The sequence below is a fragment of the Hyaena hyaena genome, unplaced genomic scaffold (assembly GCF_003009895.1).
Source record: "Hyaena hyaena isolate Hyena2069 unplaced genomic scaffold, ASM300989v1 scaffold_97, whole genome shotgun sequence".
Classification (NCBI taxonomy): Eukaryota; Metazoa; Chordata; class Mammalia; order Carnivora; family Hyaenidae; genus Hyaena; species Hyaena hyaena.
This window is the reverse complement of record NW_024080728.1, coordinates 1,293,729-1,318,244: the sequence shown is the minus strand read 5'-3', so window position 1 is coordinate 1,318,244 and position 24,516 is coordinate 1,293,729. Positions and strand designations below refer to the sequence as shown.

Here is a 24,516-nt window from a genome sequence, read left to right as displayed (position 1 = left end):
CAAGGAAAGCAAGAACTCTCCATTACTCACAGTCCCTGATGCAGTCCTACCTCCAAAACTGGCTTAAGCTAGGGGTGGACTGCAGTTTACCCCACCTGCAGCTGGCATCCCCCCACTTGTCATATCACTGGTTGTGTAGGGGGATCACCAAAAACAACCCAAAAAAGGCCATCACTGATTGTGTACTATACCCGCAGATGGCTTCTAGAACAACTCTTTCCTGGTCTTCAAACAAGCTCCTGCCTCACACCCCTGCTGTTCCCTCTACCTGGAATATTTTTCCCTCATGGCTCGCCCCTCACCTCCTTTAGATCTTTGCTCAGATCTTTGATTGAGGCATTCCCTGCTCACTTTAAATCATAAACACCTTCCCACTGACAGCATTCCTCATCCTCCAATTCTTCATTTCTCTCCATAGAACCCATCATTACTAACTGATATACTGTATGTTTTGCCCAAGCTGTTTGTTTGATCTGACATTTTACCCGATTTAAAATTAAAGTTCCATGAGGGCAGTGATTTTTGTCAGTTTTGTTCACTACTATGTCCCATGTTAGGACAGTGTCTGGCAAAAGAAGTATTTCATAAATACTTGATTCATAAATCTTTAATTTTAATAATGAGTGAAAAAAATAACCAAATGAACAAACCAATCTTATAAATCCACGAAAATCTAAATAAGTAAATCTAAACACACGAACTTACAGCACTGAGATAACAATAGTACTCCACCATAGAAACTCAGAGAACTTACAATCCATTAGCTCAGTAATTTTTTTATTTCTTAATTATTATTTGAGAGACACACACACACAAACAACCACGAAACTATTTTTGAGCCACAGACTGAGGATTTCATGAAGTCTACTGATTCTTCCCAGAATAATGCTCACGTGTATAAAATTTGTGCATGCAATTTCTGAGGGTTCATTGGCTCTGAGAGGCATAGCTCTGGGCTTAAATTCCTGGTCAGCTGATCTTTTCATGCCAGTCAACAAAGAGGCCGAGGCCCAGAGAGGTTCAGAGATTTGCCAACCAAACTCACACAATAATCAGGATGAGGACTCAGAACTTCTGACCTGGCAGCCCTGTGTTTTTTCCCTTCTACCACACTGTCACTTTCTACCCTTTTAAATTAGGATATTGGGTAGAACATAGTAGATATTCCCAGAATACATTTTTGTTGGTTAAATGACACGGTCTGAAATTATGAGTCCTACTCTTCCCTCCCTGTTTTTTCTACTTCCTTTTCTTGGGGGCAGAGGAGATCACATGACAGGAAACAGCCCAGTGCGCAAACCCTGCCTAGAATACATGGAAGTTAGGGGAGAAGATCCAACTCCTCTGGTGCACAAGGAGGGTCAGGTGAGAGCTGTTGGGACTAAAACATGGTAGGGAAAGCACCACTGGCACGAGCGAAGTAGGCTCTCTGTCTCCAGGCCCAGGGATCGAAGAAGGAATTTCCCGAGGAAAGGGACTGTCTGGCTTTTTCAACCCCCTTCATAGTACCTAATACAGTGAGTGCCACATACATGCCCTTGTATGAGGAGCCTGTCTGAGCAGTTCAACAAAAGCTGTGCTACCTACTACAAGAAGACACTGGAAGTCTGGCTTAAGCAGGGCCTACTAGAGAGGAGGTAAGGAGAGGAAGAGGTGCTCAGATGAGGACTTTCTGAGATTAGTCCTGGGCCACATTTCCATGAGGCAGTGAAAGAGGACAAACTCCATAAAGTGGTTGCCATCGCTGAAGAGAACCCTCCCACCACCCTTATTTCAACTGCTGTCAAAGAAACAGAGAAGCACCTCCTTTGAGCTGTCATTTCAGCCTCAGCACACGCCTAATTATCTCATGCCCCTGAAAAGCCTACATTATTCATCCTCCCCGGGGTACTTATCACCCCGTGAACTAGGAAGCAGAAATTCTCTCTAGCCAAAGATCACAGTGGGCAGGAGTAAACAGACTAGAAGCCTCAGGAGAGCCAAACTTACTCCACAGAGGAACAGAACTGAGCAGAGGTCCACCTGCCACCAACACTTAACCCTAGGCCTCAATTTCCCACCTGTAAAGTGACCAAAGTTGCACAAGACTTTACTTCCCCTTCTAAGTTTCTGAAGCCTCTCTCCAACCCAGATGCCTTTCGGAGAGACTCCATTCCAAATAGCGAATATTCAAATCATGGGTAAAATTTTCCCAAAGCTGAATTAAATTGCTAGAATTGGCACAGCAGCCGCTGGCACGACACCAGAAGCAGCAGACACATACCTGCTCAGATTCTTCATCACTGATGTTGGTCCGACCCAGCATGGTGGCCTTCACCGTGGACAGGATCTTGAGCTGGGTGCTTATGGTTGGGATTCGCTCACACACCTATGAAGAAAATTGAGTATGTTTCTGATGTTTTTCTTGCCCACGAGCTCTTGAGGGTAAGACTTGTCCACCTCTGTATTCCTAGGGGCTGGCATGCAGACGGCATTCAATAAATTGGCAGCAGGAGTCCACTCACTTCCTCCCTAGGACCAGTATCGTCCCTTTGTTCGGGGAAGCATTAACATTTTTTTATTTAATTAGGGAATAAATTTTCCTGACTCTGCCCATATATATATGTATTTCCCTTTCTTCCACTTCCTTCCACTCTGAAGCTCTCCCTCCTCCTTGCCCATCCAGTTTTCTCTCTCCCGCTTTCTCCCTCCCATGCCCCCAACGCTGACACATATGCACACTTTTCTTAATACCTGTAAGAGGTTGGTCCTGATCCGCTTATCTGTGCACTGCTTGGCAACCTCCTTGGCCAACCGCGTCACCTCATCTGAGGCCTTGGCAATGTCCTTGGCACACTGAATCAGTGCCCGCTTGGTACCACTGCCCCCTCTTACCAGCCGAGACATCTCAGCCATCAGCAGGGCCATGCGCTTGGCTGCTGCAATGATGTCATTGCCCTAGAGAGAAGCAAAGACATAATGTGAGCTCGGCCCCAGCTCTGGCCAAGCTAGGGAAGGAAGCAGAAGGACAGAGAAGAGGGGAGGGAGCCTGCTGCTCCAGTGGCCCCTGGAAGAGTAGGAAGAGGATAAAAGGACTGCTCTTGAGTGACATGGATGGTACAGGAGAACAGAAGAGTGAGCCAGCATTCAGTGAGAGTGAGAGAGAGAGAGAGAGAGAGAAGGAAAGAGATTATCCATCCAACTGAAAAAAAAGAAGACCGCGTAAAAATATTAGTCTGGAAGGGCAACATGTGCACCGTCGGCATAGCACTGAACATAGCACTTCAGCATCTCCAAGTTAATCATGGCAATAAAAATGAGGATGGGGCCAAGAAGTTGGTTAAACAGGCATTTTCCTTTCTATAAGGGGAAAGCAGTAGAGCTGGCCTGAGGGGAAAAATACAGAGGAGCCTTTCCAGATGCTGAAATCCTCCTCTTCATCCTAACCCTTGTTACAAATGCAGCCAAGGACTGTTGCTGCTAAACTAGAATTTAAACCAAGTCACTTATCAGCATTGGTGAGAAAGATGTATTTTCTCACCTAGACTGCTCCTGCCCTCCCTCTACTGCCTCATATTTGTCCTGTCAGCCTAAGGGAACATGATATTTTAATTTATCGCATTTAAAAAGGCCAAGAATCAATTCTTATGTCCCCTCAGCTAAGTGGCTTCAATTAAAGAAATCTTCAGCTAAGAGGATGCTGCAGAGGCACCAGAAAAATAAAAATCATGAGTCAAAGCTATAAATGGAACCCCCACTCCAACTAATAGCAGTTTATCTTAGATTTGGCAGCTGGGTTCATTAAAAACCCCACGGGTCACAATAAAGAAATGTACAAGTAATTTACTTTATGCCTTCAAAAGGTTTCTCCTTTAGCTGATAAAAACCAAAAATAACAACTGCAATGTTCAAAACTACCTAAAAGGTCAGGCCCTACTCATTTTTCCCCTCATGCTTTTCAATTTCTGTACAAGGCAGTGAGGCATACACAAACCATGCCACTGCAGGCCCCGTGAGAGACACCCCCACAGGCATCACGAAGTGGCCGAGCACTATGCGGGGTGGCGTGTAACATCTCAGGTAGTAATTGAGGCCAGAGAGAATACAGGTATGGGATGTAGTCAGGAGAATAGGGGCATGTTAGACAAGGCTGCCTGGGCCCATCTCTTCCCATGTAGACCTGGTATCATTCCAGGATTTTAGGACCTTGATTAGAAGACAGTGTAGTGCCAGGTTAGTTATTACCCCTCACTCTTCAAACCCTTTCTTCTTGCAACATGCTACCTTCAAAAGGGAAAAAAGTAATCACCCTCTTCTCCCACTCCCAAAACTAGATTTGGTTCAGCCCCAATGCCAAAGCTCTATGGCTGCCTGTCCTACAGCTTTGAGCGCCCTCTGTTCCCCACTCCCAGCCCCTCCCACTGAAATACCTGGACAAGCAGTCAGTAAAGCCCCCTTCCCTATGAGTTCCCATTAAAGCCAGCATCTGCCAGGCAGCCAAGTGCAGGGCCGCAAGCAGTCCGCCCCAGAGACCCTGCCGTATAAAGCTGCTTCTCACCCTGATCAACTCTGCCTGAGCCATCAGTGACAGATCAGCAGAGAATGGGGTGGCAGGCAAAGTTCAATGGTCAGGCCAGGTGAACTCTTAATGGTCTACAATGGTTCCAGACCTGCAAGTCATTGAGAGACATACCCACGGCTTCCCAAGGGCTTTAAGGTTCCAATTGTGGCCCCAAGGTCAGTAAGAAAAGAAACCCTTTCAAAAAGTGACCCAATCTCTAACCCCAAACAAATGCAACCCAATTAATCTGGCATTAGCAGACCTATCAAACTTGTGAAGCCAGACCTAACAACAAGGTGCAGACAGACAGATGCCCACCCTGCCCAGACTCACAGGACTCGCACAGATCATGAGTGATGCAATGTGTCAAGGCTGCACATGGCCGGATGCATATGGAGCAGCCCCAACCAGGGGTGCTAATCAGTACCTTACTAGACCACTTGGTAGCTTCCCGGTGCAATGACTGAGCCGCGGCCAGAATGGGCTGGTTGACCGGCTGACTGGATGGCATTAACAGCAGCTCAGGTTCGTAATCGTCTTCCATGTCAGGGGGGACAGGGAACCCAACAGCATCGGCCGCATCTGCCTCAGCTACAACACCTATACCCACCTCAGCGGCTGGGTTACCCCGCTTTGTTGATGGCAGGAAGGATGAGAAACAGGGACAGTGTTAGTAAGAGCAGTAGGGCTGGGGAAGCTGAGCATCAGCTGGTTTAGTAACTAAAGCTGGTCTACGATGGGAAAGAAAACCGCACACTCTCCAGAAGCCAGACGAACCAAACTCCACAGAAAGGGAATTCTCAGCCTCCAGCACCAATCCCAACTGCCCTGTTCACAGTGAATGAAAGAAAGAGCCTCACTCCAGGGGCAAAGGGTTTCCAGAGAAAAAGTTATACCAAGAAAGGAAGTGGAATTCCTTGTACATACACTTACCACCAAAGTTAAAGGTGCCAAAAATAATTCTCATTATTCTGTCAGAACAGTTTTGAGGAGCCAAACAACCAAACAATGGTAGCTGATTCCCTTTAAAAGGAATCCAGAGTGAAAAAGTAAACTCAGCCACACAACTTGCTTTGAACAGAAGAAAGTGAGCACTCCCTGTTGGCTCATAAGGACACGTTTCTATATCTTCCTGGACACAGAAAGTGAGTTGGATCAGCTCTGCAGTACCCAGACACAGATCATTATTTCCTTCAGGAATTAAAAAGTCCCAGAATTTAAAATGATAAATCAGAGGCAACTGATATGAAACCAGGAAAGAGGAAAAAAAAAAACAAAAACAAACAAACAAACAAAAAAAAACCCACAGTGGTGAGTGAAAAAGACTTATCAAATACCTCTCAATCACCCAGCTGAAAGGAGTCTCCAGAAGATGCCTCATCCACTTTGCCATCTTAGGGAAAACCCACACTTCGGACCACCTCTCTCTCCCCCCTCAAGATCTTCGGAGCCAACACTTCTACAATCTCATACTGCATCCTTTGCTAGTATTGACTCAGAAAGCTGTTCCTTGGGTACAACCTCAATCTCTCCTGTTGCAAACTAGGGTTCTCATCCCAAACTTAATTTACATACTTCACAGATAACACATGAACGTGGCAACTGACCAAGGCTGTGTTCAGAGAAGCCCACATGTGGGCCCATGAAAGAACAGGACCCATGAAGGGGAAAGAATGAATTTAATAACATGGATGGGGATTCTGAAAGGCCAGGGCAAAGGCAATGTGATCAGATGCTGAAATAGGTTGAGGGGAAAGAACATAAAAGGAACTGCCTCAAGGAAACCAATCCATGTATATGAAGAATGGTGAACACAGCCTCTTTTTTTAAAGTTTTTTTTTTTTTTTAAGTAATCTCTACACCCAATGTGGGGCTTGAACTCACAACTTCAAGATGCAGAATCACATGCTCTTCCAAGTGAGTCAGCCAGGTGCTCCTGAACACAGGTTCTTTATATCAAACATCACTGGGGCACCTGAGTGGCTCAGTCGGTTAAGTGTCCAACTCTTGACCTCCTCAGCTTAGGTCTTGATCTCAGGGTCATGAGTTCAAGCTCCAAATTGGCCTCCACACTGGGCATGGGGCCTACTTAAAAAAAAAAAAAAAAAAAAAAATCTAACCAAGAGGAAGTAAGAGTTTACATGGAAGTTTAACCGAGGTTGCTATCACTCCTAAAATTCTTATCCTGTACAGGAAACTTATCTCCAAAAGTTGATGACAGACTTGGAGAATTCAGGGCAAACAAGGGATTCAGGTACATTCTAAACTCTTTCCCTAAACTCTGTCTCAAGTAGAACTCATCCCCATTCTTAGAAGAGAAGCTGGCTCACTATTGGGGTTCAGAGTCTCAAAATGTACAGATTGACAGATACACAAACACATAACACACCCATCCCCCAAATACACACAGTAGCTCCTGTAAAGTAGCTCCTGACTTCACACAGCTCAAAGTTGGCAATTTCCTAATGTCTCAACCTCCAGGGACAGTCAGACCTAAAGACTTCTGGCCACAAATGGCAGAGTCAGGAAAATATGTAGGCTGATGCTGTCTGCCCCTTAAATTTGCTTATAATTCATGTATGTTTTGTGTCCTGCAGCACACTATATCTGGGATTATTGTAATGAAGTTTAAATTTCCTTTAAAATCTTTAAGTAAAACCAACCTTCACTGTCACCTCCACCCCACTCTCCACATGCACCGGGACTCTGCTAAGGTCCTGGAGGTGTGCGTGCCCTAGTTCAAAAGATACAATTTTAAATAATTCCCTGGTCAGGTCCAACACCAGCAAGGTCGCTATTCATTCCTTCTTAGAACCGAGGCTCACAGCTAACAGCACAGAAAAATACAGAATTAAAAAACCAAGGTCAATTTCCCAGCCTAGAAAAATCCAAGATCAGCTGTGTGCAGAAGGTCCCTGGTGAACCACATTTAATACAAGAGCTTGAGATGGCTGAGGGCGTGAAGAGGCAAATAAATGGTGGGAATAAAGATCTAGAAGAAAGGGTCATATCACAACAGTTTAGAACTGAGTTCGAACCATTGCAAGGTTAGCAATAACATTTAGCTCTTCCCTAGAAAAGCTTCCACTCACTTTCTATCATTTAGGGGAAAATAGACAAAAGATATTCCCAGGGCATGGCTGCTGCCAGCATCCAAGTTTTCACCAACCACACTAATAGTTACACTTTCAGATTTGTTGAGTTGGAGTGAGCCTAGAGCTATCTTGAACCGAGGGGTAAGAGGATTCTAAGGACAAAGCATGTCGCTTTTAAGACACCAATCTACCTGCTTCTATGAAAAATAGAAGGAAAATACAAACATTTCACCAAGCTCTGGCAGAGCCCACAGAAGACTATTTCATGTTTGGAGTGCTGATAATTAGCAAGAAAGCATCTAAAAACATCCAGCAATCTTAAGAAAGAAAAGTAATTTCTCAAAGACCCCACATGTCCAGGGTCACTGCAGCTGACACCTGCATGGACAGAAGACAGGAACCCTCCTCTTAAACCACAGACGTCCTAGCTCTCGCTTTTGCCGCTAGAAGGAGAAGCCATCAAGCACCAGAAACAACGTACTAAACCACAAGTAAGAAGAGGATCGTGCTACTGATAATAGTTCCCAGAGTAGAGAGAGGGTAACTTTCCAAACAGACTCTTCTTCCTTGGCTGTGCGCACAGTTCTTCATCCTTTTTCCGCAAGAAAAGGTTCATTACTTACCTTGCTGGACCATTTGCGAGCTTCATCATGGAGCTGCCTGGCAGCCATCATCATTGGTTGGTTAATCACCTCCCCGGCTTTCTGCTCAGGGAACTCTTCATCCTTCTCCTCTGGTGGTGGGGGCCTGGGCGGAGGGACCTCACCCTCAGGCAGCGGTGGTTTGGGAGGAGCAAGCTCATCTGTCAGCTAAGAAAGAATTACTGGGTTGTAAGTAAAACCCCAGGAACTACTCCCCTCTAGAATTCTTTCCTTTCCTCTAAAAAGCATCCCCAGAAAAGCCACCCACATTCATTCCATAGAAGACCACCCACACTGAGTGCAAGGACCACCTGCTTCCATCTCAACAGATGCAGATTTTCTTCCTTTATTTTCCACAAAAAGCCAGCAGCTACAGTTTTAGACATATTCCAGGGAGGCACACACAGCACTACTGGACCATGCATTCCCAAAGAAGATCTAATTTGTGGTCCTGACTCTGTTGAAGGGAAGTTGCACAGGCAAGTAACTTCTCCCCTGGGCTTCAGTTCCTCCTCTGTCAATAAGGGGTAGCTAGACCAAATTACCTCTAAGATCTTGATTTGTGGGAATCTGTTGATCCCACAAAAAGCCATATCACAGGAGAGCCCTCTCCCTGGCCCTAACAACCCACCAACAGTCCAGCTATAAAGAATCATATGAGGCTGAGGCACTGGAGGCTAGACAAGCACTGTGCTTTAGTTTGGGCAAAATGACTCAGTTTTGTCCTCAAACAATTTGGAAATTTACATCTTTTATCGACATTAAACATGGCAAAGTAAGTCAAGAAGAATAAATCAATTATTGCCCTGATAAGGTATTCCCAATGTCCAGCTATTTCCAATACTGTTAGAATAATCGCTATTTCCCATTCTAGGACTTGTATCTATAAGATATTGCCCAGCTAAGCCTCCTTCTAAACCACTGACCTATGGAAGAATAAACTTATGGTAATTTGGGGTGCATCAGAAGAGTTTAAATGATAGGGGGAAAAATAAACTTGAAAAAAAAAAGATTACATGACTTTGTTACTAAAAAAAGTCAAGTAAAGGAACAAAGAATGTACACAACAGTATAACTTCAGTTTTGATGCTGTCAATTGGGAACACAAAAACATCTCACCACAAGATTATTTTCCCACTCTTCACTAACTTGATACTACCTCATCACGTGCACACTTACCAAAGCCAGTTCCTCTGCTCCACTCAGTCCCCACCACAGAAGGCCAAACCCACGGACCCCACCTACCCAGCACACCCCATGCAAAAGCATGGGATTAGGACTCCACTAATTTTGGAATGAAGGACGAAAGTCCACTTGTGCGTCCAACTAGGCTTTAAGCAAAAGTTAAACAAAGACCCCTGGTAACTGAGGCTCCAGAGCACAGCTTACCTCCCCCTTGTTAGAGTCCCAACACCCTCTGCTCACTCCTCCCCAGGACTCTGAATTTACTTACACGGAGCTGTTCAAGGTCTGGCGGAGGAGGCGGGAAGTCAGGCTCCTGAGGTTGGAAGGCTTCTCTGACCTTGGCCACAGCTCCCAGGATCCGATATCCTGAGTCCAGGAAGCTCTTTTGCAGGCCTAAACACAAGAAGCCCTCACTTTCAGCCGGGCAGGTCAGCGCCCTGGAGCACGGTCTGTCCAGCAGAAGAACTGGTTTCTATTAACAAAAGCTGGATGTGAAGCTGCCAGGAAGCATCACAGGCAGTGATTGAAGGGGAAAGAAGGTAAGGGCAGGGCAGAAGCCACGAGGCCTACAAAGAGTCAGAAGTGTCACAAGCCACAGCTATTCCCTGTGGTACAGGGTGCCTTCTTGCCTGTACAATTAACAAGTACTCAAGACGCTCCTGGGCGCGATCACTTTGGGCTCAGGTGGTGCTCATCACCTCCCTTATGATGAACCGTCAAGAGATAAGTGCGCCTAACTCAGAACAGGGGAGATGTCAGTTTCAGATTGGGCGTACCTACCCTAGAGTCCGTCTCATCTTTCTCCCTACTCCTTTGCTCACCTTGGCATTAAGTGTATTAACCCCCTAAGTTGAGCTGCTGCTGCTACTGTGTCCAGTCACCGGGAATTCAAGAATTCTCCTCAAACTACTAGAAACTCCAATTAGGAAACTGAGCATGTCCTTGGTGAAGACAGGAGAAAGGCCCTACTTGGGCGAGGGATGAATAGGGCAGTCCTTCCTATCCACTCCCTTACATTAACTGCATTCTACTCACAGACGAGGCCAGACACACTGGATGCTCAGAACAGGAAGGGATTCAGATGTTTCTAACCAAAGGAGTGGTAACCTGTTCAGTAATACTGAAACCATGCTCAAAATTCAGCTAACAAAAATCCAGATTCTTTGGTAGAAGATGAGGACATTCACCTAGGAGAGCTACAGGGCAACGTAAGCCCTCCCAAATTGACAGAAACAGAAAATGTCTCACAGAGAAAAGGCATTTTAAGAAAAGCAGAAATTATAAATTGGTTATCATGCATCTTTTGAGCAATTTCCAAACTAATGAGTAAAAGACCAGGAGCTATCTAATCAGACAACATTAAGAAGGCACAGAAAAGTTGGTCCAGAGAAACGAACCTGCAACAAACCTGCACTATTGCAGAAATCAGTCTGCGCAATATTTTTTTGGACAGAGACTAATCTAGCACTTTCTCGCTAAGTATCTGCAGCTTCTGCTCCCAGACACTGTATGCGGTGGTTGCAGGTGGGTGCATATCATCTCCCCACCCTGTGGGCTTCGTGAGTTAACCTCTCGAGTGAGGTGAACCGCTCCATGCATTGCTTACCAGGGTCAGAAATGTTTCCAGCCACAGCCTTTGCATCCATCACCATTGGAGAGATGGTTTTGCTCAGTTCATCAGAGGCGGCTTTCACAGCCTCACGGAACTTGGGATCCTCAGAGTTCTCCACCTCCCTCTTAGCCACCAGCAGGATACGGTTGGCCCGGCGAGCGATGCTGGTTGCCCCAGCAACCAACATCTGTGGCTGAATATTGGCCATGGCAACTTTACACTTGTCCAGGTCTTTTTTAATTGCTTCCTCAGAAGCATCCAACAGAGATTTGGTATCAATAGCTTCGTCCACCAGCCCTGTCAGGAAAAGAGAGATGGAACTCGGTTTCTATTTTAGAGAAGACTCAAAAACTCTGTTGTCCACTCAAGTTTCTCACGTGAAAGTCTAACACCCAGAATTCTCTCCTTCAGCTCTAAGCCCTTCCTCTACAATCAGAAGCTTCCAGATGAACACCTTAGTTCAAAAAAAAGTGAAGACGGAGCCCAGGAGGGCCATACAGAGGCAGAGCATTCATAACAACCGCGGTCACCGGCCTTCAGACAACACGAATTGCAACGACATCAGGAGGAAACAAGGGTTGCGTCTCAAGCATTTACCGCATCTCCACATTATGTTAATAACATTTTCTCCCTTCCCGTCTCACCCCCCAGCCATCTGTTGCTTGTTGGCAGCTTGTAGTGCCCAAGATGAGCCACGCAGAGGATTCTAATAACCCTAACCACCTGTTTCTTGTTTCCGTTACCTCTCTTCCGATACCTCAGGAGCTCCACTTTCATCTCTGGCTGCTATGGACCCTGTCACAGCAAGTTCTGCAGGGAAGCCGAAGAGCCTACATTCCTCATTTCTTCCCTCCGCTCCCATCCCTCCCTCCACAGAGAATGAAGATTCAGAGGTGCCACTTCAATTGCACAGACACGGGTTTGTTGGCGGTTGGTTTCTCTTTTTTAAAAAAACTACGCACTTGATAAGTTGGAGGAAACTCTGAGACAAGTTGTATTAAATGGTAGCTATTGTGGTTCCTTGAAATGTGAACCCACTGAAAATGACAGGGACACTTACTGTATCCACAAACACCGCCTCCCAGCCTCTGAAACCAAACTCTGGTTCAGACTGAGCAAAGGCACTATTCAAAGAGAAGATAGGAGCTGTAACAATAAACATCACACAGGGAGGGCAGCATTAAAATAAAAGAGACTCAAAGAGCCTCTCTTCAAACAAAGTTGCAAGGCTTGAATGAGAAGCCGCCGCTGCTCAGCAGCCTTAATCAGGGCCAAGTACACTGTCGGACACATGACCATCCCTTCATCCAATTACAGCTAAGTAACATAACCAGTCCTACTCCAGTTTCTCAGAACTCATTCCTCAAGGATTAGACAGTAAGAACTTTGCACACAGCTCTACCTGTCATTTTTTCTACATTATCAATCCACTGGTTCTTCATGGTCTCAAAATGTTCATAAGCAGCTTGATTTCCAGGATTCCTAAGTAAGATGCGAGCAGCTGAGACGACCTGTCAATGACAAAACAACCTTTAAACCTCAGGGCACCCTCCTGCTGGAATACAAACCTTCAGCGAAGCTTTCCACTCTCTACCTATAGATGGCGCTAGAAAGCAAAAAATGGAACGCATTAGATTTGGTCTCCTAAACATCTGCCCCAAATGGGCCCCTGCAAAAACGTTTTACATTCACAGTCTGATTTGGGGAAGGTAATAACATGACAAAGTAAACGGCATTCACTTGGTACTTCAGAACATACACCAAACTGACCTATGTTTAAGCCCTTGGGTAGACTCTTCCACCTTAAAAAGTATCACCAAGAAAGATACTAAAAATTACTTAAAACTGATTATGAATATTTATTTTTTAAAAAAGGAACTATCTACAGTTAATGAAGTACTTTCACATCCATTATCTTACTGAATCCTCAAAACAACCCTATGAGACAGGTCGGGTAATTTCTCCACTTTACAGATGCAAAAACCAAGACTCAAAATGCAAAAAAAACAACTTGTTCAAGAGTTCCCAGCTAATCAGGTGTAGCAGTTGGGAAGGAACTAACATTTACGGAGTATTTGGTTAGTTACAGGCTGTACACAGATCCTTTTAGTCCTCCAACTGATCCATTAGGAAGGAATTCTCCCCATTTTACAGATAAAGAAACTCAAGGTCACAGACGACTCAAGTCCAGATCTGTCTCCAAAATCCTTGCTTTTCTCATCATTGGTATCTTTAGTTTTCTGTTTCTCTTTTTTAGGAATCTCAGTTTTATACGGAAATCCTATGCTTTATGGAAGCTGTCAAAGAAAGTTACTCATGTTCACATTTTATGAAAGTGTTCTTTAAATGTTGGACATGTATGTTTTTGCAAGAGAATCTAACTTGTTAACATGCCATGTGGGCAAAAGATAAACAATAAAAAGGTGTGTTTGATTTTTTAATCCCTCCCTACATGTTCCCATCAAAGTCAGTATCACAGACATGTAAAGCCTAGCACAGTTCCTAATATACTACAGCTACACAATAATTATCTGCTGAATAAAAAAGATGAGTTTCCTATAATTTGATTAGTATACTATTCACCTGCATACGGGCTACAATTTGGTTATATAATGAAGTAGAAAAAGAAAGGTTATGAACACAACTGAATTTTTAAAAAATATCTTCAAAGAGATGCAGGGAAAGGCAAAAGCTCTAAAATCAAAAGACTAACCTCTCAAGATTATCCAAATATTCCCCTAATTAGGAGTTTGGGGGAGGGGTTGTTTTAATAGTTTTTTCTACTTTCAGAAGTAATCTATGATCATTACAGAAAACTAAAACAATATAAAAATGATTGACACTATGAGTGTGTTTCTTTCATGACAATTTACAGTAAGTGTTCAAAAATGTATAGAAACTGTTCTGTAATTGACCTTTACTGAACACTATAGGAAGAGTACTGGAACAATGAAGAGCAAACAAAATTCAACCTGGGGTGTGAGTTCTCGGGCCGTCTTTACTGATGCCTGAATGCCTTCCACCGTGGATTTATTAGCAGTTCCAACAGCAGCCGCTTTCTCTGCTGTGGCACCAAGCCTTCCCGAATGGTGCTCGAAGTTAGCTGCCCTCTCATCAAATACCTTGAGAAAAAAACAAAGACATTAGGAAACGTTATTTCAATAAAATAGGTCAGGAAGCCTAAGAAAAACTCTCCCTTTAAGTAGAAGTAGCAACTGCTCAAGCAAAGACTTCACAGATGACATCAAACCCAGGTTAATAAGACAACAATCAATCACCAGGTCTGGGCCTTGCTCTATCTCCTCAGAGGTATGACCATAAGCATCACGTGCGTGCATGCACACACCTGCACACCCTTGAATTTCAGCTCAACCAATGCTTACCAAGTGCAGACAGGACACACAGCACTATGGAGTCTACAACAAGGACTTCACAGAAGGTGAAGACCCCCAAAATCCCTGTTCCCAAAAGTCTTATCCTGGAGTTTCAAAAAGAGAGACAAACCCACTAGAGGCTCCAGTGCAGGTGGCTGGGTGCATTAAAAGCCAAGAATATCCACAGTCCTAAACTGAACTCCAGCCTCCTCGAGGCAGAATCCCTCACATATCCATTACCATTAATGTTGTAAAAACTCTGCCCCTGACCTCCATGGGAAAAATGATAGCTGGTGCTCACAATGGGGCCTAACACGAGAGCAGGGAAGGTTGATTTTTATTATCCCGAATGTAAAACCATCTACTCAATTGTTCTTTCAGCTCTAAAATTTGAAAAAACTTAGCTTTTCTATTGACGTGGATATTATGCAAAGTTGCATACAGTGAAGTAGACAATTTAACTTAGATAAAAGGACAACAGCTCTTCTGTCACTTGTTTGGATAACAATGCTTTGAGAAGAAGCAAGGCATACCAAACGGTGCTGGGTAAGGTTTATACTCTAGGCTGAGCATGTCAGAAACTGCCTGACAGAATCCATCCTCTCCTTTGCCTCCTCTTAAGGCTCTACTTGCCCAATTCTTAAGGCTCTACAGACCAATTCTGGCTCCTGGCAGACCACCTGTTAAGCCCTCAAGCCCTCCTGGTTCAATAGCAGGCTCCAGTCTCCTTGTCAGGGGGCTGTCTTGACCACACAAGTCTCTTCCCCATACTGGTCTCTTGTGGGTTCAGCCTCCTGGGTTTTTGCCATTTAACACTCAGAATCTCTGTCTAAATCTCTGATTTCCTAGTACCCTTCTCCTGGCCTCAGTCCTTTTTCTTATCTTGGCTAGTCTCCCATATTCTGGATCTACAGGGCTTTTGCTTACCCTATTTAGTCATTTCAATTCCACCTTTGTCTGCTGCTCCCTCCGATTTAACTGGACACTTAGTCTGCTTTTCTTATCACTCAATCAAAATTTACTGAGAACCTACTATGTGCCAGACCCTGGAGTAGGTGCTAAAGATACAAAAATGACTAAGACACAATTTTTACATCTCAGGAGCTCACATCCTTGAGATGTAAAAAGGGCCCGTAAACGGATACTCATAACAGAATGTGCTATGTACAATCATAAAACTAAGCAGATACCACGAGAGCAAAAGGAAAGGCACTTAAACCTATCCAGGAAGTAATGGATTAAAGGATAAAGAATAAATAGGAATTAGCCAAAAAAGAAAAAGGGGAAGATAATTAGGCAGAGACAAAAAGAACAAAGACATAGAAGGGAGCAAGGGCAGAGTATGCAGAAAACTATAAGCAATTAAGTACTGCTGGGGCATGAACTGAGAGAGGGAGGTCTGTGGGAAACGGGTTTAGAAACAGTATTAGAAGCAGATCCCAGTGCTCATTTTATCCTATGTGAAAGGGAAGACACACTAAAGGGGCAGGAAAATAGGTTCAAATCTCTGTTTTTATTTTATTGGTGGCCTAGTGACAGGTAAAGAAGAGGAGTCACAGCTGTGCAGTCATTTAGGCATCAAGGGACAAGGATCAGAGCTAGAGCTGTAGCAACGTTCATGGAAAATGTAAAGATTCAAGAAACATTTGTGACAGCAAATTAGCTTGTTTTAGTTATTTATTGGTATAAGAGTCAATGGCAACTCCCAAATTTCTGAGAGACAGAATAGGAAAAGGACAACACATGCTGAAGTACCAATGAAACATCCTGGTAGTAACCAGGAAAGACTTGATCTACTCGTCAAAACTCAGAGAAGTTTGGAATGAAAAACATACCAAATCATCTTAGCCTAAGGGGACCATGAGCTAGACTGTACCTAGGCTAGATAAAGAAAATGGGGGTCATCAGCAAGAAAGAATGACACACACCTCCAACCCACCAATTCTACCTGGTCTTGGATGCCTGACCCAACAACCCATTCTTCGTTGCTGCCAGTACTTGCTTTCCTAGATGACTCTAAAGCTGGAGCTGTATGACGGAATTCTAGTCAAACATAAGCAAAAGTCTCCTGGAGGATTTCTGGGAAAACCTTTACTTTCATTCATTCAGTATCAACAATGTACCAGGCATTGTTTTAAGAACTGGGAATAAAGTATGACAAAACAAAGTCCTTGCCTGCATGGCCTTTCATGCTAATGTGAGGGAGACACCCAAACAAAAAATAAGGCAGACATGCTAAATGTTGATAAATGCTGAGGAGAAAAAAAAGAATATGGAGTTTAGGCAATCACTGGGAGTGGGGGTGGGAATTATCTTGGGCAGTACATGTAATCATCTATGGGAGGAACAGAAAGAACAACAAATGCAAGGGCCTCAAGATTCAAACATGAAAAATATAAACATGGCATGCTGGGAACAGAACACAAGGTCAGTGTAGACAGAGAAGCACACGGGCTCAGAGTGGTACGACATGACATCAGAGAAGTAGAGGGGAACCAGAGACAGTGGTGTGAAGTCACCATAATCACTCACACCAGCTCATAAGAGCCAAATGTACCCATTTCTTCCCAACTGCTTTCAGTAGCTCCACACCAAAACAGCCAAGATGGGAATATTTACATCATGGAAATAAACAAACATTACAAATCAGGACTTTTGGTTTTTAGACTTTTTTTCCTGGAGTGCTGGTCTACCAGCACATCACTGGTCTTACTGTTATTGGAAGGACCCTGGCTGCACTCTGGGACAGGAGGGAGTCATTGGAAAGGGGTGAGTAGAAGAATGACATCAAATTAACTTCTGTGTTGAGAATAAAATGTCCTAATAAAAGGGACAGTTGTTACTGGAGTGCCCTATCCCTTGTTTCTTCCCACCTTGAACGTGACACATAGGGTTACAACAGCCATCTCACACCATTAGGAAGAGACCAAGAAAATCACAGAAACACCAGCTGTCATGGTGTCAAGCCACTGAACCAAGGCCAGGGCTACCTATCTCCATGTTTCTTGTTACACCATAAAAAGAAAGCCCATTTGTTTTCTTCTCTGATAGTCAGGTCTTCTACAGCTCATGACTAAAGAGAGGTCCTAAAGCCATTACTAACTGATAGACCTGGTAAATAAAAGAGGAGGTGGCAGGCCTTCCCTCTTCTGCCCTTCTACCCTTCATCCACAATTTCCCAATCACGGCCTCTGATGCAAACAGAAATCCAATTTTACCTTTACAAATATCCAAATATACATAAATATGCGTGTGTGAGTGTGCGTGTGCGTGTGTGTGTGTGTGTGTGTGTGGCTGGCCAACAGGAGAAAAGGAAGACCTCAGATACCTACTTCTTCCCTACTGGGAGCGTCAGGAGGTGCAGTGGCTGCCACCGCCAACAGCTTGATGGGAGTTGTGGTATCACTGAAAACATCTGACACCTCCTGAGTCATCGCCTCCTGCATCCGGGCTTTCAGATCCTTAAAAACATTGTTCACAAATAAAAATTACCAAAAATGTCCAAAAAGTACATCTGCCAATGTCCTCACTTCAGTGACATATTCATTCAATCAATCTTTCATTAAGTATTATTTACTATAACTATGTAAAAGCATTGAGCCAGCATGCAACAGGTATAAGGTATGAATCCTGCCTTCTAAGAGATTCATGTCTAGTAGGAGAGGTAAGACAGCACCCACAATTCCCTTGAGACTGCTCCACCCCAACAAGAAATTTTACTTCCTTTCTTGGCTTCTAAGAAATGGTACTGAGATTCATGGGGTAGACCCTGAAATGAAAACAGAGTTCCTCGCCACTCCCAATGCTGGAGGAGCCTAATAATGGCCACAGGAGCTGTAAGGATTGTTTGGTGGATGCAGTGCCACATTTCTAAGCATTTTCTTACATTAAGAGTAAAGAAATTAAGAATGGGAAATTTTTCTGACACATGTTTTTGCAGTTAAGTTTCTAGACAAACTTGATAACCAATATATGTACCCATTTCTTAACGTGAGTCTAAAGAGGATTCTCATAAGTCATGAAAAGGCTCCTTTTCATAGTTACTGCACTTAGTCCATTCTAAGTTTTCTAGATTTACAGAAGTGAGTCTCAGTTAGGCCCACTGCTTCTCAAAGTGGGTGACTCATAATACCTGAGATGATTTTAGGTGTTAGACCAGTGTTTTTAATTTTGATAATTAAGTGCTTTCTTCTAAAGAATATTAGGAAAAATATAACTAACTAGCTCATCAAGCTCATGTTTTGAGTTATTATAAAGTTTTCTTTTACATAAATCCACTTAAATTTAAAAAGGGAGTCCATTTTAAGAAAAATATTGACCAACTAAAGAAGCACAGGGGACAGAGGGTAGAGCAAATATCACAAAAGAGCTCTTGCTTGACTGAGACTTGGAAAACAACTTCAGCTGTGGTCAAACATGGGCGAGCTTTTTCCTAATAAACTCTGGACTTCCTTACATCCTCCTCGATCACACTCTTCACTTTCCCCAGATTCAAGAAATTACATATTTTAAAAATCTCTCTCCCCCACCAGTTTTTCAATAATAGTAAGCACAGAAATGTAATACTGTGTGCTCCAAAGCTCTACCTTTAAGGAGTCTTGTAGCTGAGATGCAAGTGCTCTCGCCTGAGGACTCTCTCCTTCCCCTCTGGCAGCAAGGTCAGCCAGCTGGGCTGTCAGCTGGTCCACGCGGTCACACTTTGCAAGAAGATCTTGGCGATATGGCCCCATCATGACATTAGCCAGACGATGCCCTTCGGCCACAAGACCCCGGATGGCAGCCTGACCTGGATCAAGAGGAAAACACTGTAACCTACAGAGACCCAGAGAAGGCAATTGCAGTACCACTGTGGTAAACTACTGGGCTATTGTTGTTGTTGGTTTTGTTTTAAAGCTTATTTATTTTTGAGAGAGACAGACAGACAGACAGATGTGTGTGCTGCACAGGGGAGGAACAGAGACACAGGGAAAGAGAGAGAATCCCACACAGGCTCCGTGCAGTCACTGTGGAGTCCAATGTGGGGCTTGATCCCATTGAATCTGGGATCATGACCCAAGCTGAAACCAAGAGTCAGACACTTAAGTGTCCCTGTTTTTTCAAATAAAAACATTTAGTGGGTTTTGTTCCCCTAACAATAGAAAAAAATTAGGAAATAACAGAAAAGTATAAGAATAAATAATCTACCCATAATTCTCAGAGATTGATACAGTTTAACATTTCCTACCAGTCTTTTTAAAAATTATTCTACTACTTTCGGTCTGTGACTCCCTCTCTCTCTGACCCTCCCCTGCTCACGCTGTCTCTCTCTCTCCTAGAAATAAATAAAAAAACATTTTAAAAAAAATATTATATTAATATTTATTTAGTTTTAGTTCCAGTATAGTTAACATACAGTTATATTATTATACTTATACTTATACTTAGTATATACTTAGTATATACTTAACATATACTTATATTAGCTTCAGGTATATAATGTAGTGATTCAACAATTCTATACATTACTCAGTGCTCATCACCGTAAGTGTACTCTTAATGCCCTTCACCTATTTCAGCCACCCCCCACCAACCTCCCCTCTGGCAACCATCAATTTGTTCTCTAAGTTCTCTGTTTTTGTTTTGTTTTGTCTTATTTTCTTTGTCCATTTCTTTTATATCTTAAATTCTAAATATGAATTCCTTTCTCTGACTGGCATTATTTTGCTTAGCATTATACACTCCAGATCCATCCATGTTATTGCAAATCTTCCAGTGTTTTTTAATACACTGCATGTTCCTATACAAATACACATTTCTCTTTTACAAAACCGAGATCATACTTTACATTAACTTTTATTCCTTGCTTCTTTTTATTTAATGGGAGCATTTTTCCATGTCAATGAGTATTCTTAAAAATTCATGATCTACAAATCTGTGTAATATTTTATATTAACTATAATTATTGATCATTTAACTCAGTATTAAACATTTATGCTGTTTATATACATTCTTGTATGTAACTCTTTATAGAAACATGTCTATTTCTTATAATAAATTCCTCTAAGTCAAATTGTTAAATCAATGAGTATGAACTTTTTTTTTTTCCCTGAGAGAGAGAGAGAGACAGAGCGTGAGCAGGGGAAGGTCAGAGAGAGAGGGAGATACAAAATTGGAAGCAGGCTTCAGGCTCTGAGCTGGCTGTCAGCACAGAGCCCGATGCGGGGCTCGAATCCACGAACCATTAGATCATGACCTGAGCTGAAGTCGGACCCTTAACTGACTGAGCCACCCAGGTGCCCCGAGTATGAACTTTTTTAAAGTTTTAAACATGTAATACTAGGGCGCCTGGGTGGCTCAGTCGGCTAAAGGTCCGACTTCGGCTCAGGTCATGATCTCACGGTTCTTGGGTTCGAGCCCCGCGTTGATCTCTGTGCTGATAGCTAGCTCTCGGAGCCTGGAACCCGTTTCAGATTCTGTGTCTCCCTCTCTCTCTGACCCTCCCTGCTCACACCGTCTCTCTCTCTCTCAGAAATAAATAAAACATAAAAAAAAACCATGTAATACTAAACTGCCATTCAAAACATTTATACCAGTTTATTCCTCCCCCAGTAAATTACACATCCATCTGATTCCCCAACTCTGGGAATCACCAATTTAAAATTTTATCTTTTTATCCAACAAGCATAGTAAATGAACTAAATATATCTTTCAGCTTCAGCAGGCTTGCTATCATAATATGACCTAATTTCTTATAGTTCCATCCCTAACAACTCCCCAAAAATCAAAATTTTAGGTTATCAGTTCTGGTGACTGTGGAATGCAGGAGCCCTCACAAATGAAAATAACCTTGGTACTAAGGGTTTCTTACTTATCAAAAATTACATTTAACTAGGTATTTCCCAATGAGTGTAACAGAAATACAAAAGAATGGAAGTATACATAGACTGGAAATAATTAGTTCAAAGTTTTCATTCCAACCCAAGGACCTTTCTATTTGTCCACAGCAAAATCATTTATTCACTAATTCTTTTTGATGAAGTCAAAGGAATCAGAGTGGCTACATTTGGAAATGGAGTCACACCAAAGGATGATCTACTCGCCAGTAGCTGAAGAAGCCCTTCTACACCTAGTTTCAGACCAACAGGATCTCTAACAACAACTTGCTTATTTTCACCAAGACCAGTTTATGGAGGGTTAAGTGCACTCGTGGCCTTACCAACACCCCGGTCATCCACTGTGGGATTATCAATCCACCGCTGTGCTTGTTCAATCTTGCCCTCCAGGTGGACAGCTGCCTTGGCAGGCCTGCTGTTGGCCACAGCCCTATTGGTTTTGGTCTGCAAGTTCTGCAGGGCGGTGGCCACCTGTTTGGCCAACGCTCGGGCCTCTGGGGAATCTCCTTTCCCCCTGAAGAGAGGGAAAAAAAAAAAAAAAAAGCCATCCTGTCATAGATACTATTTACAGTGAGAGGATTTTAATTGCTATACAAATGCTAATGAGATGCCAAATTGCTAATGATTATTATTAGCTTAGTTTGGAAGGAGAGTGGTTTATTTATTTGGCACTAAAGTAAGAAATTGATCATTTAAATTCAGATTGCATTATCCCAGTTAAAACATTAAATTTGAGTTTGAGTCAATCTACCTCAATCAAGCTCAACAATTTGGTTAGCTGAGCTCATTCAAACATCACTAAGTTGTGGCGCCTGGGTGGCTCAGTCAGTTGAGCATCCGACTTCAGCTAAGGTCATGAATCCAAGGTATGTGAGTTCAAGCCCTGCATCAGGATCGGTGCTGACAGCTCAGAGCCTGGAGCCTGCTTCGAATTCTGTGTCTCCTTCTTTCCCTCTGCCCCTCCCCCCACTTGTACGTGCTTGCTCGCTCGCTCGCACTCGCTCTCTCTCTCCCTCCTCTCTCTCTCCCTCCCTCCCTCTCAAAAGTAAACATTTTTAAAAAATCACTAAATTGGCTGATCCTTCATTCGGCCATCAAGGAAAACACTAGTTCCCTCAGGGATTAGGTGGGCCTAAGTAGTTCATGTATGTTGTATAACAGCAATTGAAGTAGTTACAGAACTAATAGTAGAACTAGTAGTAGTACAATTTTTTGAGTCCCAACTCTGATAGGTGCTACAGCAAACACTCTTAGGTTATTTATTCCTCACAACAACCCTAAGAAGCAGATACCAGTATTATCCCCATTATTCAAAAAGCAAAAGTGAAGCGCCAAAAGGTTAGATAACTTACCCAAGATCACTTACTTTCGTGGACTCAGATTCAAACCCAAGCACTAGTACTTCAAAGTCCTCACTCTTAGCTACTTACATTGGTATCAATAATTCTCCAATCCTTGCCATCACTGACTGAACTGGTGATCTAACTCAAAGACAACATGAACACAGTAAGCAAGGAACCTAATTCCAGTGTGCATAAAAGTCACCTGGGATCTTAGTTTTAAATGCACCACGAAAAGAGATTCTGATTAAGTACACCCCACCACAAACACGGGGGGTCCAGGCTATACATTTTTTGCAAGCTTCCCAGGTGATGCTAAGATATGCTGTCCTTGGTCCATGCTTCAGAAACACTGCACATTCAACTAGTGGTAAGTCTGAAACTGAAAGTCATGCTAAGCCTGGGATGTGGTGGGGCAAAGAACCCAAATAAACAAACAAAATCAACACAGACTGAAGCAGACAGCACACCTTACGGCTACTAAGAAACAGGGAGGAGCTTCCAATTGCCACCCAACCTGGCCACACTTCAAACTATTAAGTTCCATTAGACATCAGATGCTTCTACACATTTCTAACCTCTACCTTTTACTTGAGTTTCATGTAACCAAAGAACCGCAACAAGAACATCAACACAGAAATAAAATGACAGTCACAATTATATATCACAAAGGGAGATTACTGCCCCCAAAACCCTACTCCAAAGACTTCAGATTCTAACCATTATAAACATATAAAATTTGATGCATTTTATATCTTGAGTCCACCTAGAGAAAACTTCAGGTTAATCTTATCTACCTCACCTATAAAAATGAAAATATTAGCCTAGCAGTCAGAACAACTAATTTAGATATTCTCTTAAGAACTCCTTTGTGATTTTAAATTTCAATTCCTTCTCCATTATAAAGCTGGACAAAGAAGGTAGTTACCATGGTTCTGATCATGGCTACTCCCTCTGTCAGGAAGCTATGGATACATATATGTTATACTAATAGGTAATGATGGCATGTGACCACACGGGAAGGTTTGCTGTTCTCACCATTACCATCAATTCTCTCTTCATCATGAAGAAACATTAACAAGTGCCTGATATGTATATGGAATTGTGTTCCAGTCCTTAAAACAGTTTTTTCCTTTGAGCATTTTAAACTAAAGAGAATGTAAGCAGATCAATATTAGCGAACACAGACCTAACTAATTGTACTGTACAGACATTATATTTTACAATGGTCAAAGTATTTTCTCTACCTAAACAACTCAAAACTTGGGGTATAAAACAGTGATCCTCAACTGAGCAACCTTGATATACAGTCAGACTTGAACTGTTAAGTTGGTCTCTACCACAACCTTCTGCCTAAAGTAGGTCTACCCTGCTCCTACCATCTCCCATTTCTCGGTAGGCAGGAGTGTCCTTTCTTAGCCAGCATTGTCCTCTTGGTCAATACAAGACTTGAAAGAACTCTAAAGTACATGTCACTGAGACAAGGTTACGTACTCTCCCATGGAAGAACAGGAAATGAAACATGCAAGTTAAATGAAAGACCAAATCTCAGAAGATACTTGACTATGGTTATCCCTGAAGAAGTAAGCTGGAGGACTGAGGTGCAGAAGCAGTGACTTTTGTCCTCCTTTTTAATGTTCTTTTAGCAGTTTGTTTGTTTAAGAGAGAAAAATATTGATCAAAAGAACAAAGCAACACCGCTTTATATACTCAAAGTAGAAGCCATGAAAGCCTTTAAAAGCAGTAGCTGTGGTAAGGACACTGTATTTAAGGATCTTTTAGAATTATCACATAAGAAATAACATTGCTGGGGAAAGAAGAAAGCAGCTTCTTATGCTTCCCCCTTCCCCATCCACA

The 24,516-nt window shown here is 42.9% G+C and overlaps 1 protein-coding gene across 2 annotated transcripts in view; it reads right to left on the bottom strand.

The window, feature by feature from the left end:
• Positions 1–24,516, bottom strand: part of VCL (vinculin) — a 109,890-nt gene that overhangs the window by 2,058 nt on the left and 83,316 nt on the right. The window contains exons 11-21 of one of the 2 annotated variants that reach the window (XM_039235230.1): positions 21,643–21,833; positions 19,034–19,233; positions 17,780–17,908; positions 14,046–14,195; positions 12,476–12,584; positions 11,068–11,370; positions 9,730–9,854; positions 8,259–8,444; positions 4,968–5,171; positions 2,734–2,937; positions 2,264–2,368 (exon numbers count right to left, since the gene is read on the bottom strand). In XM_039235230.1, the coding sequence (XP_039091161.1) occupies positions 2,264–2,368; positions 2,734–2,937; positions 4,968–5,171; positions 8,259–8,444; positions 9,730–9,854; positions 11,068–11,370; positions 12,476–12,584; positions 14,046–14,195; positions 17,780–17,908; positions 19,034–19,233; positions 21,643–21,833 (1,906 nt within the window). The remainder of the gene's footprint in view (positions 1–2,263; positions 2,369–2,733; positions 2,938–4,967; positions 5,172–8,258; positions 8,445–9,729; positions 9,855–11,067; positions 11,371–12,475; positions 12,585–14,045; positions 14,196–17,779; positions 17,909–19,033; positions 19,234–21,642; positions 21,834–24,516) is intronic. The other variant, XM_039235229.1, reaches the window with a different exon arrangement.